Below are 16489 nucleotides of genomic sequence, written 5' to 3'. Positions count from 1 at the left end.
GTGACTCTCAGCAAAATGGTTTTAAAGCTTGTCTCCATTTTCACCCTCTGGTTATCTCTCCCCTGGGTTTAAAAAAAGTGAAATACTTATATTACTTGAACTCCTCACAAGGTCTCTTGACACCAGAATGTTACACTAAGCAGGATTCCTCTGACACTCGAAAATGCTTTTTTAATACAATGTTTGTGCTATTTCCAGATTTTCCTTATTCATAAAGCATTCCAACATAGAGGAAATAGTACCAGGACTATTGCATTTTATTACAAAATGCAAGATGTCTTTGAAGGGCCCCAAATGCATAGAGTGAAGCCACAAAATACAGGTTATATGTTGGTTTTTACATAAAGCCAACAATTCATTTAAGCCTCCAAAAGCCATAGTTGTTGCCAAAGTAATTCACTAGAAATGTTTGGGAAAGAATAGTGTAAACAAAGCCCTGAATAAAGAGATGTTGTCCAATCCAAACTGGGTGTTCATGAGACTCTGCCACATCCCCCTGGACCACTGAGGCTGAAGGTGGAGGAGAGTGGGGCTCATAGAAGCAGGTGGTTCACTGAAGTCTTTGCTGCTGAGCACCTGCAGCCCAGCTCGTCCATCCCTTCTTATAGTTCCCAGTGGGAAGGCCACCACTGCTTAGTTTACATTTATTCATATAATAAAATAGCCCCAGCTGGAAAGTATGCTTTGACAGCACACTTCCTCTGATGGTGTTATGTTGTTATATTCCACAGCCACTTACCTACTTATTGTGGTTGGCAGAACAATGAGCTCTCAAAAGCATATACCCTCTAAGCCCTAGAACTTATGATACATGATGTTACAAAAGGACTTTGCAGAGATGATTAAGGATCTTGAGATGGAGAGATGATCCTGGATTACCCAGGTGGGTCTTGTGTGATCACAAGGGAGAAGTGAGGGAGGCAGGAGGGTGTCAGGGAAGGAGATTTGACAATGGGAACAGAGGTTGGAGAGATGGGATTGCTGGCCTGGAAGGTGGAAGGGAGGCATGAGCCAAGGAATATGGACAGACTCTAGAAGTTAGAAAAGGCAGGAAAACAGATTTTCTTCTATAGTCTCCACAAGGAACACAACTGTGTTAAAACTTTGGAGTCCTCTAGAACTGTAAGATAATAAATTTGTGTTGCTTGAAACCACTAGGTTTGTGGTAATTTGTTACAGCAGCCATAGGAAATGAACATAACTGTAGATGTTTACATTTTCTGCCTTAATATTTTGCCTTTTGTGAGTTAACTTTATTGCTCACAGAGTTAGAGTGGGGCCTGTTTTCCTACTCTTGATTCTGGGTTGGCCATATGATTTGCTCTGGCCAAAAGAATGAGCTAGAAGTGATGGTGTGCCAGTTCTGGGTGTAGGCCAAAGGAACTTTGTGTGTCTGCTCACTATTGCACTTCTGTCATTGCCATGATGAAGGCAGGCATAGGCTAGATGTTTGAAGACAAGGATGGGGGACATTGGAACACAGCAACCCCAATTAAAGTATCCCAACAGCCATAGGCCCCATCTAAATCATAGCCAACTGAGCCCAACTTAGGTCATCTGGGATCCTTAGTGACCTCTGAACTATAATAATAAATTGTCACTTTAAGCCATTGAATTTTGGGATGGTTTGTTACATAGCAGTACCTAAGTGATACAGTGATGGCAACTTGGAAAGCAAAGCGTGTTTTGTTTTGTTTTGTTTTTGTTTTACAATCTCACTGTAATGTTTGCTTCTGTTGAGTGCATGGCCCAGGCCATAAAAATTTAGGAAGTTCATTTAGGCTAGTCACAATCCTACGGTCTCATCTTACACGTGCAATAACCAGGAACAATCAGAGGCTTCTCCACTCACCTGCCCTCTTCCTCCCTCCACCCCCAGAAAGAACTCACATTGTAGCAGTCTGTAGATCTCCTTTTTATTAGTTTATTGAAACAGTAAAATATAATAAGTTATATATACAGGATGAGACAAAACTATTAACAATTAAGACTTCACTGGCTAAGGCCCACAGCTCCAGCTTAGGGTGTTTCCTAAAAGTTTTTAAGTATAGCAAAATAATGAATGTCTCCATACAAAATGTCAGGGTGGAAGTCCCTGTTCTGGTCAGTGATAATCATTATGGTCGCATTGATTTGAATTCCACAATGTAGGCTAAAGCTCATCAGAATAGACTATTCTTGGATTTATGTCCAAATAAGTAAATGACAAAGGAATGTTTAGCTCTATAAGGACTAACTTTCTAAAAATGGCAGGTTGAGAATCACTGAAACATGGCATGATGCTGGCTAGACATCTGGCCCCAGCATTGTAAGTGTGAAATGAGGCAAAGCTCTGGGTCCAGGAACAGCCGCCTCTGCTTCTTCACTGAAAATATTGTTCTTGGGAAACTGCAAGCTGTCTCCCTGGAACAGCATTCTCATCACATGTGACATTTGCAGCCTGATTCAGGGGGACAATCTCATCATCATCATCACAAAGCAGGAGAAAGGGGTGCCATAGGATTCCAAAGAGGGATTAAAAGGATAATTAAGTTTTGCCATGGAGTACTTAGCTTGTAGGATATAGCAAATAGGTTCTGAAAAACAGCAAAGAGACACAGAAAATGATGATATTAAATATTCAGGACCTAATTATGATCCTATCACAGTATGTTCTACATTCATTGGTGGGAAATTGCTTGTTGGCTCTAAATGTATGACTGATTTCCTCTCCCCAAAGCATTTGCTCAGTCATGTGACTTATAATTTTAAAAACATCGCTTTGTAAGTCAGAGACTGTTTTTAATTTGGTAATAACTATAGTCGGATCTGTCATTAGGAAGCTCACCAGTGAACTCTAAATTAAACCCCTGGTATGATCACTACCCCGGCTCCCATGTTCTTGGCAACTGCAGGTGTAGTAAGAGATTTTGCCAAGAACAATGCCAGTTTATTACTTTACCTCTAAGTGTATGTCAAACAATTATAGTTACTCCGAGTTTTTCTGCTTCTAGTCTCATCTTGATGACTCATCTGTGTTCACTTCAATGTGCACCTTGAAGGCCTGGCATTTCCTGAAGTCCACTTTCCTGTTGCCCACCTAAACCTTACTTTTCCTGATTACAGAATCACAGACTAATCTCTCTTTTGCAAAAGAGAAACTGAAGCCCAAGAGGGAGAAGAGAATGGCCGAAGCTGGCACAACTAGAATCAGGTCCTTGGATTTCAAGTCCAGGGCCTGCCTGTGTTGTGAGGCTCCATTTTCCTTGACTGGCTCAGAAACCCTCATGTCACAAGGCTCATTCACAAGTCTCAGACACTCAGAATCTAAAATTATGCATGGCTGAATTCCTAGGAAGTCACCATTTCTCTTTCCACATATAGCTGACCACTCATTTCTGTTTGAAGCAAAAACAGGCTGACACATAATTTAAATGGACTGTGTCTTTGAACATTGCTGCCCCCAAAGGGTCAAATCTGACTAAGGATGAGAGTGGAAAGCAATTCATGTGTAATACAAAACCACTGGGTCTCAGGCCTGGGAATCAGGCAATAGGTGAAACTGGCCACTGACTGGACACAGGTCTACTTGACTGGACAAACACATGCCTTGTAGATCAGTGACAGAAGGCAGGCCACAGAGTGAACTCTTCCATTAGTGATTGGAAGGGCTGTAGGAATACGAATGACCTTAAGAACAGCCACTTAGGATATTAACAGACTTGTACCAAACCTGACACACTATGTGGAGTGTGGCATCTGCCTTTGGTAGCCATTTCACCAGGCATTCGAGCTTCTTTCTTCATGATGCTGCCCTCCTTCATCACCCCAGTGGGGAGCCATCTCCCTCCCTCAGAACTTATTATGTTTTCTTAGTATCCCTTTGTCTAGACTGTTTGATGTTTTCTAGCAAGATGGTTTGTAGACACGTCTTCTGTCTCTCCTGAGGTTGTAAACTCCTTAAAAACAGGTACTAGATTCTTTACCTCTGTCATCCCCACATTGTTTGGTTCATCTGAGCACCCAAAAACATCCCTTGAATGAGTTGAATAAATATCCTGCCTGGTGAGGTACAGGTGGGTAGCTGGGACTATCCCAACTTTAATCTTTTATTTTTGGTTAGATTAGAAGACAGGCCTCATTTCCTCTTGTTCCTTGGAATGGCCTAAGGCAAATCCTCGTGACAGCAGAAAAAGCCTGACTCTTGGCAGTCTGTCGCCAGCACTCACAGCTCCAGAGCCCTTGGTAGATCCTTGGTGCCTCCCAGGGAGGGCAGACTATAGGCAGGCTCCTCAGGATGTAGTGGGTGGCTGGGAGGCAGGTGGCACAAGCCCAGCCCACTCCAGTATGTCTGCACACAAGGACTCCACAGCATCCAGCCGTTCAATCTGCACCAGTTTTGTGAGCAGCTCTGGGATGCTGTAGCCTGCTGTGCTGATGCGATCAAAGAGCTGCATGCCATCTGTCATGCCCCCAATCTCATCCCTCTTGAGTCCAAAGCTCTCGGCAAGGTGGCGCCATGTTTTCACAACAGCCTTCTCGGAGTTGTACGTGGAACTGAGCATTCGACTTGTCTTCTCAAGGCAGTCAAATGGCAGCTCTGTGGGGCTGAGACCTGCGGACAAATAGCCATAGTCAGACATTGCAAATGGCAGTCAATAGAAGCTCAACACCATTAAAAATTATTTTTAAAACTTAAAAAAAGATTGTAAAATAAAACACAGATGCAGAAAACCATATAAAATAAGTGCATAGCTTGAGGTGAACTACACCCAGGACTTTGCCAGCCACATGAGAAGCCTTACCATGGATCCTAACCCCAATAACAGCCCCTTCCTCCTAGGAAAATAGCCACTATATTGACTGTTACAATAATCCCCTCAAGAACACTGTCAGCAGTCACCAAAGCCTTGAATATGGGCTACCCTTAGGTTACCGTGCTTTACATGGAGCTGGGCTGAGGAGGGAGTCAAAAGGACAGTATTATGCCCTTTATGGAGACAGCAGTCACCTTTATGAAAAGTGCTTTCAAAGACAGCCCAAAATTGGTGTTACCTGAGCCAACTCACTGCAACCTGAGTGGTCCAATGGTTCTCAATCTTCCTGCCTGTTAGACTTACCTGGGAGCATTTTTTTTAAATGATGTATTTTTACTTTTGGCAGCTGGAGTAGACATGCTTTTCCTGATTGCTCCTAGTAAGTACAGCTAAAAACCCTAGATGCTCTGTACAAAGCAAACACAAAGAGACTCTGGAAAGTGGTGAGAAAAGACAGACTGGTAGAGAGCTTGGGAATAAAGCAATGACATGGTGCTGAGCCTTTTGCATCATTATCCAAGACATGGAGCTGAAGAGTCTGGCAATCCAGAAATATGAACAATAACAAACCAAAATCGTCCAACAGATGCCTGCTCTAACTAAAGCACTAGGAAAAAAGAAGCTTAGCAAGAAGAAAACATTTAGACAGTAACTGCTTTGTTACAGCCAAACACCACAGAGAAAACTGTGGCCCCACCCTCAACAAGGCCAGCAAAGCCTGGATGTCCACTCTCCATAGGCTGTTACATTGCACCAGGTTTCAGGGAAGGCAAAGTCAAGAGCCTGGACTTTATCATCATCAGCTGGTAACAAGCCTCCCAGTCCAGTGGTATCAGTGGAGACCACTTGGAAAAACAGTTTCCCACCCCACCCCTCTGCCATCAACAAAAAGAGATTCCTACTTGGATGTAAATGAAGGCTGAGTGGGAACCTAGATATTTACCTCCATAGAGATATCAGAGGAAGCCAGATACAACAGAAGGTTTAAATAAGACACAGAGTCTCATAACATGACATGAAACTCTCCAGGTTTCAGTAGAAACCCACTTATCATACCAAGAACTAGGAAGATCTCAAATGTTCTTAATTTTACTTTTGAAAATATTTCCAAAAAGGGATAAAGAGTGTGAGGCAGGGTCAGCCAAATTCTCTGTGGTTTTTGTAGCTAGAAAAATCTCAAATAAAAATAGAAAATATCTAGCATCTAACAGAGATGCTAGAATTACCTGACAAGGATTTTATAGAAGCCATGATACAAATGCTTCAACAAATAATTACATACATGCTTAAAACAAGTGAAAAAAATAGGAAGCCTTAGCAAAAGATAGAAAATATAAGAACCAAGTAGAAATGTTGCAACTGCAAAAATACAATTGAGATAAAAAGTTAAGTAGATATGCTCAATGGCAGAATATAGACTGAGGAAAGAATTAGTGAACTGGGTAACAGAATAGAAATCACTTATTTGAACAACAGATAAAAAATAAACTGAAAAACACAGAGCCCCAAGGACCTGTGGGGCTATAACAAAATATCTCACATTTTTGTCATGGAGGCCTAGGAGAGGAGAAAGAGAGTGTGGATGAAAAAAGAAATAAAACTGAAAGTTCCCCAAACTTGGAAAGAGACATAAGCCTACAGATTTAAGAAGCTGAGAAAACTCCAAACAGAATACACCCAAAGAAATTCATACCAAGATACATCATAAATTCATGGAACTAAAGACAAAGGAATCTTGAAAATAGCAAGAAAAAAATCAACACTTTACCTACAGGGGAAAAGTATTAGAATGAGAAAGTATTTCTCATCAGAAACCTGGAAGCCAAAGGGATGTGGCACTGTATTTTCAACTATGGAAATGAAAGAACTGTCAACACAGTGCCCCATGCCCAGTGAAAATACCTCTCAAGAGTGAGGGGAAAATCAAGGCATTCTCAAAATGAAGGAGAACTAAGAATTTGTCACCAAGAGAACTACCCTAAAAGAATGACAAAGGGAGGTCTCTAAACAGAAAGGAAATGCTAAAAGAAGGAACTTTGGAACATCAGTAAAGAGCACAGTAAGCAAAAATATTGGCAACCACAATAGCTTTCCTTTTCCTTTTAGGTTTTCTGAGTTACGTTTGCTAGCTTGAAGCAACTGATGTGGTTCTAAATATATAGAGAGGAAATATTTAAGACAACTATAAACAGGAAGGACATAAACAGAAGCCGTTTTTTTTTTTTTTTTTTTTTTTTTTTTAAGTAGGCTTCATGCCCAGTGCGGAACCCAGTGGGGAGCTTGAACTCATGACCCTGAGATCAAGACCTGAGCTGTGATCAAGAGTTGGATGCTTAACTGACTGAGCCACCCAGGTGTCCCAGGACGTAAGGTTTTTATACTTCCCTTGAACTAGTGAAAGGATGACCTCAGTGGATTATATATGTATATATAATACAGTACCTAGAGAAACTGCTAAAATAGCTATGGAAAAAGATGCACTCAAAACATATAGTATACATCACTCAAAAAACATCAAAGTGTATTTCTAAATTATGTTCAAGTGACCCAAAGGAAAGCAGGAAAAAGAAAACAGAGAAATGAAAAACAGAGACAAAAAAGAGTAAACAAAAAATAAAATAGCAATCTTAAATGCTAACATATCAATGACTATGTTAAAAATATCCTAATTATATGCTATCTACAAGAAGCTGATGTCCAATATAATGATATAGGCAGGTTGAAAGTACAAGAATAGGAAAAGATATACTATGTAAACACTTAATAAAAGGAAAGCACAAGTGGCTATTACATCAGACAGAGTAGACTTCAGAATAAAGGAAATGACCAGAGATAGAGAGGGACATTAATAAAAGGGTCAATCCACTGTCTGTGAAGACATAGCAATCCTAAATCTATATGCATCAAATAACAGAGCTCCAAAATATATGAAGCAAAAAACTGAAGAACTTAAAGGAGAAATAGACAATTCCACAATTACAGTTGGGGACTTCAACACCTTTCCCTTAGTGATTCATAGAACAATTACTAGGAAATCAGCAAGAATACAGAACTCAACAACACAAGGAAAATCCAACCATGAAGAAAATCCAATCAACATTATAGAACACTTGACTCAACAATAGCAGAATACAGGCCTTCGATTTCAACAAAAGAATTTAAAAGAATTGAAAGAGTGTATTTGCCTACCACAATGGAATCAAACCATAAATCAATAAATAACAAAGATAACAGGAAAATCTTCACACACTTGGAAAGTAAACAACAACCTCTTTTTTTTTCTATTGTCAGGGATGAAATTTGGTTTATTACATTTATTTCTCCATGGAGTTATTGCATTTAAAGACATGGTTTATTTTTCAAATGAAGAGACTTCTTTTCAGAGATCTTTATTAGGTTCCTGTCAGTTCCCTTGACTTTCCTTTAGAAGAAAATTGCATATGGGGGTGGGGGAAGAAAAGATATATGGATCCTCCTCTTTCTGGGAGGTTTTAGAACCAAAGGCTGTTGGTGTTTCCCATGCAGGGATGAGTCACCAGCAGTCACTTTCTCCTCTGTGTCCTTCCTTCTGCCATGAAGAGAGCCACTGGCACTGGGAATAACTCCACAGTGCTGCCCTCCACTGGGCAGCTGAGGTCCCTTGGCCTTGCCAGCCTTATCACACAGGCTGACCCTGGGGCATGTATATTTTTGGAGAAGAGATGCCATATTTCAGCAGGCAGCCAAGTAGAGTTCTTGGTCCCTAGAACTTATTTCTGACCAACAGAGCACCCAGCCAGGGAGCCTGCCCCAGGCAAGGTGTGCTGGGCTCTAACTGTGCGGAGAACTGAGAGCACCAGGCTCCACTCCTGCTGCCTGGGCCAGACCTTGAAGTCCAAGGAGGGATGCCAGTGAGAGCAGGACTGAGTGGCCTGATGAAGCCGGGAACATTCCCTAACCTCAGTGATAAGGGGTTTTGTCTCCTGGGTGAATACAAAGGTGATTTAGAGCCTGGATTGAGAAGAAGTGGGCAGTGTGGATTCCTGTTTCAGGTTGAAATGTTTATATTCCTAGTCCTGCTGCCCATACCTGGAGGGTACTTGCTGTGATACAGCCTGACTTTGCTTGCTCCGGAAGCATCTTTGTGGATGGAGACCATTACACAGGGAAAGGGCAAGGCCAGCTAATTATTGGGTAAGTGACTGAAAACACCAATGTGGGGACAGGATCTGGGGACACTGGAGGACACTGTTCTCTAGATCATCCTGAATCCACAGTCCCCTAGAGAGGGTCTGCCCTGGGGATGGGTGTCATCTTCTTGTCCTGTGAGGGAAAGGGCTGTGGGGAGTGCCAGGCAAAAGTTTTAAATAGCTTCATGCCAAATCCCATGTCCTTCCACACCTGAAGTGGGTTCCCCAGCCACTGGGATAAGGAGCATGACAAGCTAGAGTGGGCAGCCTTTCTCAGCCCTCATGGGGCCTCAGGACTCCTACCAGAGCTGTTTCCTACATATTGATGATTGGGACAAGATCCTTGGGGAAACCTGGCTAAGTGTCCCCCAACAGTGCATCCATGCTTACCTTCAACAACTCCACACACATTGGCATACACATCCAATATCTTTTTCCTTCGACTTTGAATCTACAGGAAAATTTAAGAGAATGTTAATTTTCACAAGGGAAAGTGGTAGCCATCAAAGATACAAATTCTCCATTGGAGTGTTGGCAGCTGCTCTCCCCTGACTTCTAGTCAGAAATGCTGAATGGCGCCCTCACATGAACATCTCATCAGGAAATCACAAGGAGAAAGCCTTTTCTTCAGGTCTCTGCCTGAAGCACATTCAGTATTCACAGAGGTAGAGGCCGCTGCTCCCACTGGACATTCAGGCTCACAAGACACCTGCATCAGTCTGTGTGGGAGGGTAAGTGGTGAGGACCCCAGCAGGCTGGCGGTGGCCTGAGATGCTATGGCCGTGTCTGCAGCTATCCACAGACTCTTCTCCCAGAGCACACAGCTTGGGGTAAGGACACAAGGCTCATGCTGGATGAGTGCAGAAGGGACCCTGGCTGAAAAGTCCCATGCCCCACAGGAGCCAATACCTCTCAGAAAAACTCCATAGGCCTCCAGGGTCCCTGCAAGTGATGGGTGCCATTACAGACATCCCTGAACTCAGGGCAGCCCAGAGCATGGCATCCCTGTCCAGACCCAGGCCAGATTCGGCTTCCCAATGGAGGGACTTTTTTTTACCCTAAGCTACATTACCTAGCAACATGCTGACCTGGAGTTGGGAGAATAGGTCCCAAGGGGCTGCCAACGACCCAAGTGCTACACACTCAGGCAGCCCGGGCAGACCTGTGCTTCTTTGCCCATGCACCCTGCCATGAGGGTGGGGGCCTGATTTAGGTGACAAGTCCTTTGGACAATTTTACATGAAAAATGCATATTATGTATGTGTGTGTATTCATATGCCCATTCCCACCCCCACCCCACACATATACATACGCTTGTCTGCTTAGATACACACTAGTATGTTTGCAAAGGTTTTTTCCTGTCCTATGGTATCCCAAACAATTTTAACTTTTTTTTCTTTGCTTATTTTCATTTTCTTTTGTAAAGTTCTATAATAGAGAGATAAGTTTCCTATTTTTTTACTATATCGTTTTGAACCTGCCACTCTGTCTAGGTTCCTGGCGGTGGGTCTACTGGGGAATGGTGAGCGTGCGTGTGGCAGCGCCAGGGCCTCACCCCGGCTGACTTGGTGGCTGCCGACTTCTCCCGGGCCAGGTGAACCAGCGACAACAGGCACAGCTCTGGGGAGCCCTGCTTGTCAGTGGCAGGCTCCTCATCACTGTCCATGCTCCGGCTTAGCAGCTGCTCATTCTCCGATGATGCGTCATTCTCGCTGTGGAAACAGAAGGGTGTGTGTTAACTGCAGCCCTGATACGTCCTCCCAGTGGGGAGACAACCGGGTCAGGGACTTGTTCCCCATGCTTTTACTGAGCAGCTTCTGGGCATGAAGCGAGAGAGACGTGCCCCGCTCTTACTCCTTGTCCTCTGCTATTTTCCCAACTAGTGACCCGGATGTTGGGTGGCCTGCAGGTGTCCTGTCAGAGGACTCACAAGGTGTCTCCGCAGGGCTGGGGTCCAACAGTGAGGGGGACGGCATCTGTTCATCTGTCCACCCCCACCTAGCTCACTCAAGCTTTCTTAAATACATCACAGCTTCCTATATTTAATGCAGGAAAGTGCCAGGTTCAGCCTCGTGTCTAAAAGCAAACAGTTTATGTGGCCAGCACCGAATCTGTGCAAGCTCTCTGGAATAACCCAAAACAAAGCTGAATGGAGCCTGCCTGGGGACCCTCTCTTGACTAGGGGGTGACCTGGCTGAAATGTGTGCATTGTGGTGGGGGCGGGGGAGTCACAGAGAGCCTGGCGAGGGGCTCTGGGAAATCCCCCAGGAAGTCATGTGGGCCCACTTCCACCACTGCTCACTGTCCACAGCCTTAGGCACATGTGGGGTGGAGCTTAAACTCTCAAAATCATTCCAAATATATAAAAAACAGCATTCTTTTTTATAGGCATCCTGCTGGCTTCCTGTGGTCTGGCTGAAGACTTACAAAGAATTATTCTTTTCTAGCAACTGGGTTACAGTAATGAAGCCCACACTCAAACACAACTGTAGAGACCAGATAAAGGTGAGGCCCAGTAGGTTCAAGGGACTCACTTGGAGTTGGCTGGCCTGCTGCTGTCTCCACTTGACAGCAGGCTAGGAACAAAAGCATGGTTGTCCCCAGAGACCACTGACTGTCCTAGGTCCTTTCCCTAAGAACTGAGAGCAGGCAGAGGGGAGAGGAGCTCTGTGCCTTGTCTTCTATAGCACCATTGTTGGGTTTTAAGTTTTACTTGACATTTACATATGAAACAAGTATTATTTTTCCAAATATTTTTCCAAATACCCCAAGTTTCCCTTATTCTTTAGATGAAGCTTAAGTCATGGGACACATCTCTGCCCTTTTTAGTATTCCTTTTTCCTTACTTTTGAGAATGAGAAAAGGCTGGAAGAACAGAAGAGGAGAGGCCGCCACAACACCAGGCTGGATAGACTGGAGGGTGGAGGAGAAACTTGTCCCCAGGGAGGCACTCTGCAGAGCCAGACCCTGCATCATGGCCCCTGCATGCCCTGGTGTTCTGAAATGAGGTCAGTGGGAATGGAGGCACTCACAGGAAATACCTGCCATCTGAGGGCCTGCTGAGGCCCTCTTTTCTTCCAGCATGCAAAGATTTCATGATTTAAGTCTGCTTTCTGACCTTGTGTCAGGGGTCTTGAGAGATGCTGGGGTTTTCCAAATGTAACATGTTTAGAAGTGCTTTATTAACACCAAAGCTCTACATGAACATGTGGATTCATGATCATTCCTACAAATGAAAGCCTTTGCAAGAGTTCACCCACCACAGGAAGGTCCCAGACCGGAGGCCAGGACAGGAGGCATTGCTCCTCTGCTCTTCCTGTAACTAGTTTGGGGGTCTCCCATGGCCTCTGTGCCCCAAATACATGGGCATTTGGGTAGACGGTATCCTGGAATGGCCAAGTGGGTGGAGGCTGGACAGGGTGCTGATACCATGGGGTGGGTTTTCGGAACCTAAGCAGGACCAAGTTCAAATTACCATCTAAGGGGCTAAGGAAAAGTTCACTTCCCTCTGCCCTAGACATTAGAGCCAGGGCTGATTCTACATCCTAATGTGCACTAAGTATGGTGCAAATTTCATATGCCAAACCTCTTCCTTAAGAGGCCTTACTTCATAAGCATTAGTGGTTGGTCTGGAGCATGTACAATGTGGGCTCTGGAGTCAGAGCTCCAGGGGCTCTGGCTCTCTGCCCTGCCACTCATGGATGTGTGACCTCAGGCATGTGACAGCTTCCAGACCTTGGCTTCCCACAATCAGGGATATTAGCACCTTGCTCATGGGGTGCTTACACTTAGCATGGTGCCTGGCGGCCAGATGTCTGGTAGCCATCATCATCATCTCTGCCATTCAGGGTTTAGGGATACTAGTGCTGGCCTTAGCACTAGTGATGTCAGTGTCAGTGCTGGCCGCAGTAGGCTGCTGGAGAAGAAAGGGGCACTCGCAGGCTTTGGGTCTGCACGCAGAAGGTGGATGTAGAAGAAGAAGGCCCAGGGCATCTGGCCCTGGAGCAAGGTGTTAACCACCTGCCCCTCATGCTGCCTGGCCCCTGCTGCAGATCAGTGGTGAGGCTGAAACCTGGTACTCACTTGCCTTGCCGGTCTTGAGGCCCTGCTCCCTCTGGAGCCTCCAGCCAGTGGCTAGGCTTCTCCATGTGCTCCCCATCTGGCAACCCAGCTCCCCTTCCTGCTCAGGAACCCAAGAGGATCCTTGACCTCACCTTGGGCTGGGGGCTGCTCCATCCCATGGTAAGTGGCTGCCTTGGCTTGGCTTACCTCTTGGCAGTCTTGGCTGGAGCTGCGGTCAGCTTCTCAAATTCATCCTTCTCGGAGAAAATCACCACGCTGTCTGCAGATAAATGGAAAGATTGGGGGTGGGAGAAGGGAGCTGGAGTCGGCCCCTGACTCTGAGTTCATCCTTCCCTGCTCACTTCCTCTTTAGCAGGCCTGACTGGTGTCTAAACCACACCACCCTCAGAGCCAAGCACAATGTGGGGGCACTGACACTTTTTCCTGCAGCCCTGTTCTACGTTGCATGGGAGCACCAGTGTTATGAGGCCAGGCTGGTGAGTGGGGCAGACAACCTCCACCCTGGAGATGGACACCCGTGCTGTGGGGGCTGTGTATGCAGACCTTGGGCCTCTTTCTTCTCCTCTTCCTTGCTCACTTGGGCTTCCACACTCTTCACTGGGTGGCTGGTGCAGCATGCTGGTTGGAGAAAGGGAAGGGTGTGAGGAGCCTGGCTCGCTGACAGGGTAAGCTGATGGAGCAGTCTGAGAGTGAGGGTTTGTGGGGTGGGTGTAGGGGCATTGGGGAGCAGTCACCTGGGGCTGAAGGCTTCGTCTTCATGATGTAGAATATGATGATGAGGACAATGGCTATGGCCATGATGAAGATGGTGGACATGGCAATGATCAGGGCTGTGGCCAGGTGCCCTTGGCCTGAGAGCTCTGCTGGAGGCAGGGAGAGAGGGCAACATAGGGCTCAGGACTCCCTACAAGAGCCCATCAGGCCGGCAGGACCCGCCCTCTGAGAAGATGGCAGTGCCTGTGGCAGGAGATGCTTCCAGGGGACCCTCAGAATCCGAAACACTTGCTTAGCCTGAGACCCAAGCTGTACAGATTTTCTTTGGGAATCATGTCAGGACTGCCCAGGAGCTCTCCTGGCTGGTCTTAACTAAGGCTGATCCAGACTTCTCTGGAACCCCATGGTTTGGGTTCACTCAGTTGTTCCTGAGGTGCTTGCTTGTGCTTCTACTACTTTGGGAGCCCTGGGTCAGGTGGGATATGGAGAGGAAGAGACCCATGAGCAAGTGTCCTGAAGACAGTTCCACCCAAGGTTTTTCTGAGGGCTAGAAATTCTGTTTTTGGTTTGGCTCTGTCCTGTGTCTCATGCAATTTCAGTTGCATGTAATAATCGGAGTCTCAGGGCAAAGGTGGTACAGGTGCTGCCACACCTCTTCCTCTGTTCCATCACCTCCACTATGATTCTTCCCTGGGGTGGTTTGCCAGGCGGTTCTCAGTCATTTCCCCAGTAATGCCTGCTGTTGATACATACAATGCCCTGATGTGTGTTCTAATTCTCTGAAATCACAAGATTCCTGTTGTCATGAGGCAGGATCCAGGTTACCCACCATGGGAAAGGGATAAGATCTAAAGCACTGGGGACCATGTAAGGGAGGTGGAAGCCCTTTAGGAAGAGGCATAGAGCTTGTAGCCCCAGCACTGCCTGTTTCCACAGCTGCCCATCCTCCCCAGTGGGGTGTGTCTGCAGGAAAACTGGCCTCAGCTTGTCATGCGGGGAGTATCATTATTTGGATGCCAGGTATGGATGATATAAATGTTGTAATATTCTCTGTGGTGTGCTATTCCTGCCCCTCACTTGGGGTCTGGAGGAAATGAGACTCGTATATCCTAGCAAAGTCTTCCTGCTTTGATGCTCTGTGAAAGTACAGGTCAGGTTTGGAGAGCAATGCCAAGGCTGGCACGCTGAGTGCACTGTGGGATTTTGAAGGGCCCCCAAGCCTCACTGAGACCAGGGCCCTAAATATGCTTAAATAACAGCATTAAAACTGCCAGATGGCAGCATGAGGCCTTGATCTGAGAGAAACATGGGTCTTGGGGTCTTCTGCCCTCCTCAAGATTTTCCATCCCTAAGGGAATAGGTAGTGAAACGTAGTTACTGGAAACAAATATTAAAGTGTTGAACTCAGTAGGTTTATCTGAAAGCCAGCAACAGAATGGCTATTGCTGTCAAGCCCAGCCACGGCCAGGAAGCTGGCTCCCCTCTGAGGGGCCGCCTGTGCTCTGAGCACCACCCTGCCATCCCCGGGATGTGCTTTTCTTGCCAGCATGTTCTAAGGGGCCCAGAACACCCATGGAGAGATCCATTCCACTCCTTGCAGAGATCATGACCACCTTCCTGCTACTGGGGGCACTGAGGAGCCCTACTGCGATTCCTCATAGCTGCTTCCAGCCTCCCTTTTGCTCTTATCCAAGCCCCTCATTTCCAGCTGGCTAGCTGCAGAAGTGCAATCCTTACCTTTGTGGGCGTGCTGGAAAGGAGAGAGGGTGCTGCTGCCAGAGGTGCTGGGGAAGTTGGCAGAGACTCCGGATCTGGCTCCTGTACCTGCAATGAGAACCCAGTCACCGTGTATTCCTCGGGATGACCTGGACAAGCCCCACCTCCAAGGATGGAATGCAAGGTGTATTCGCAGAGCCCGGAGATCTAGTATTCTAGGTTATGCAGGGACTGCAGCAAGGGGCACGGGACAGGGAAACATTTTAATCTCCTAGAATGTTTCATAATCCCTAAAGAGTGTTCTGACCTCCCAAGGGTTAATCTTCAAGAGAAGACACGTAGGTAAATCTGCTAAGACTAAAAAGTGGTGCCTCACCAACTCAATATTTCTATGAACAGAGGTAAAATATATGCAATCTATAAAGATGAGAAAAGTACATATACATACAAGTATTACTGGAGGAAAGTAATAATTGAGAAATTTCTTCAATTACACAAAACAGAAATGTCTTTTTAATACTTTTTCTAGTTATAAAAGTAATATGTTCCATTATTAAAAATCAGGAAAAAAATGGGAACACAAGAAAGAAGTAAAAGAATTGCTAGCTGAAGTTGAAAATTTGGTGTGTTTTCCTTTAGGATTTTCCTAGGGTTCATTTTTTTTAATGTTTATTTATTTTTGAGAGAGTCAGCATGAGCAGCAGAGGGGCAGAGAGAGAGGGAGACACAGAATCTGAAACAGGCTGCAGGCTCCGAGCTGTCAGCACAGAGCCCGACCTGGGGATCAAACTCACGGACCGCGAGATCATGACCTCAGCTGAATTCAGATGCTCAGCCGACTGAGCCACCGAGGTGCCCCTCCTAGGATTCATTTTTAAAAATACTTGTGCTCAAGCAGTTTAAGAACAGAGATGAACTTTGCCTTCTTTCAAAACTGTGACTCCTAAAACTTCCCTTCTCTATTCCTTCTATCACTTAGCAGGGATGAAATGGAAGCTGGTTTTGTGACCA

General features: G+C 45.6%; 1 protein-coding gene across 2 annotated transcripts in view; it reads right to left on the bottom strand.

The window, feature by feature from the left end:
- Positions 1-1902: 1902 nt before the first annotated feature.
- The window catches only part of EDAR (ectodysplasin A receptor), an 89398-nt gene continuing 74811 nt past the window's right edge, over positions 1903-16489 (bottom strand). The window contains exons 6-12 of one of the 2 annotated variants that reach the window (XM_030310261.1): positions 15500-15586; positions 13783-13908; positions 13592-13666; positions 13235-13307; positions 10521-10677; positions 9356-9416; positions 1903-4594 (exon numbers count right to left, since the gene is read on the bottom strand). In XM_030310261.1, the coding sequence (XP_030166121.1) occupies positions 4272-4594; positions 9356-9416; positions 10521-10677; positions 13235-13307; positions 13592-13666; positions 13783-13908; positions 15500-15586 (902 nt within the window). In that variant the 3' untranslated portion in view covers positions 1903-4271. The remainder of the gene's footprint in view (positions 4595-9355; positions 9417-10520; positions 10678-13234; positions 13308-13591; positions 13667-13782; positions 13909-15499; positions 15587-16489) is intronic. The other variant, XM_030310264.1, reaches the window with a different exon arrangement.

Source organism: Lynx canadensis, chromosome A3 (assembly GCF_007474595.2).
Source record: "Lynx canadensis isolate LIC74 chromosome A3, mLynCan4.pri.v2, whole genome shotgun sequence".
Taxonomy (NCBI): domain Eukaryota; kingdom Metazoa; phylum Chordata; class Mammalia; order Carnivora; family Felidae; genus Lynx; species Lynx canadensis.
Note: the sequence above shows the minus strand (reverse complement) of the source record. Positions and strands in the feature narration are given on the sequence as shown.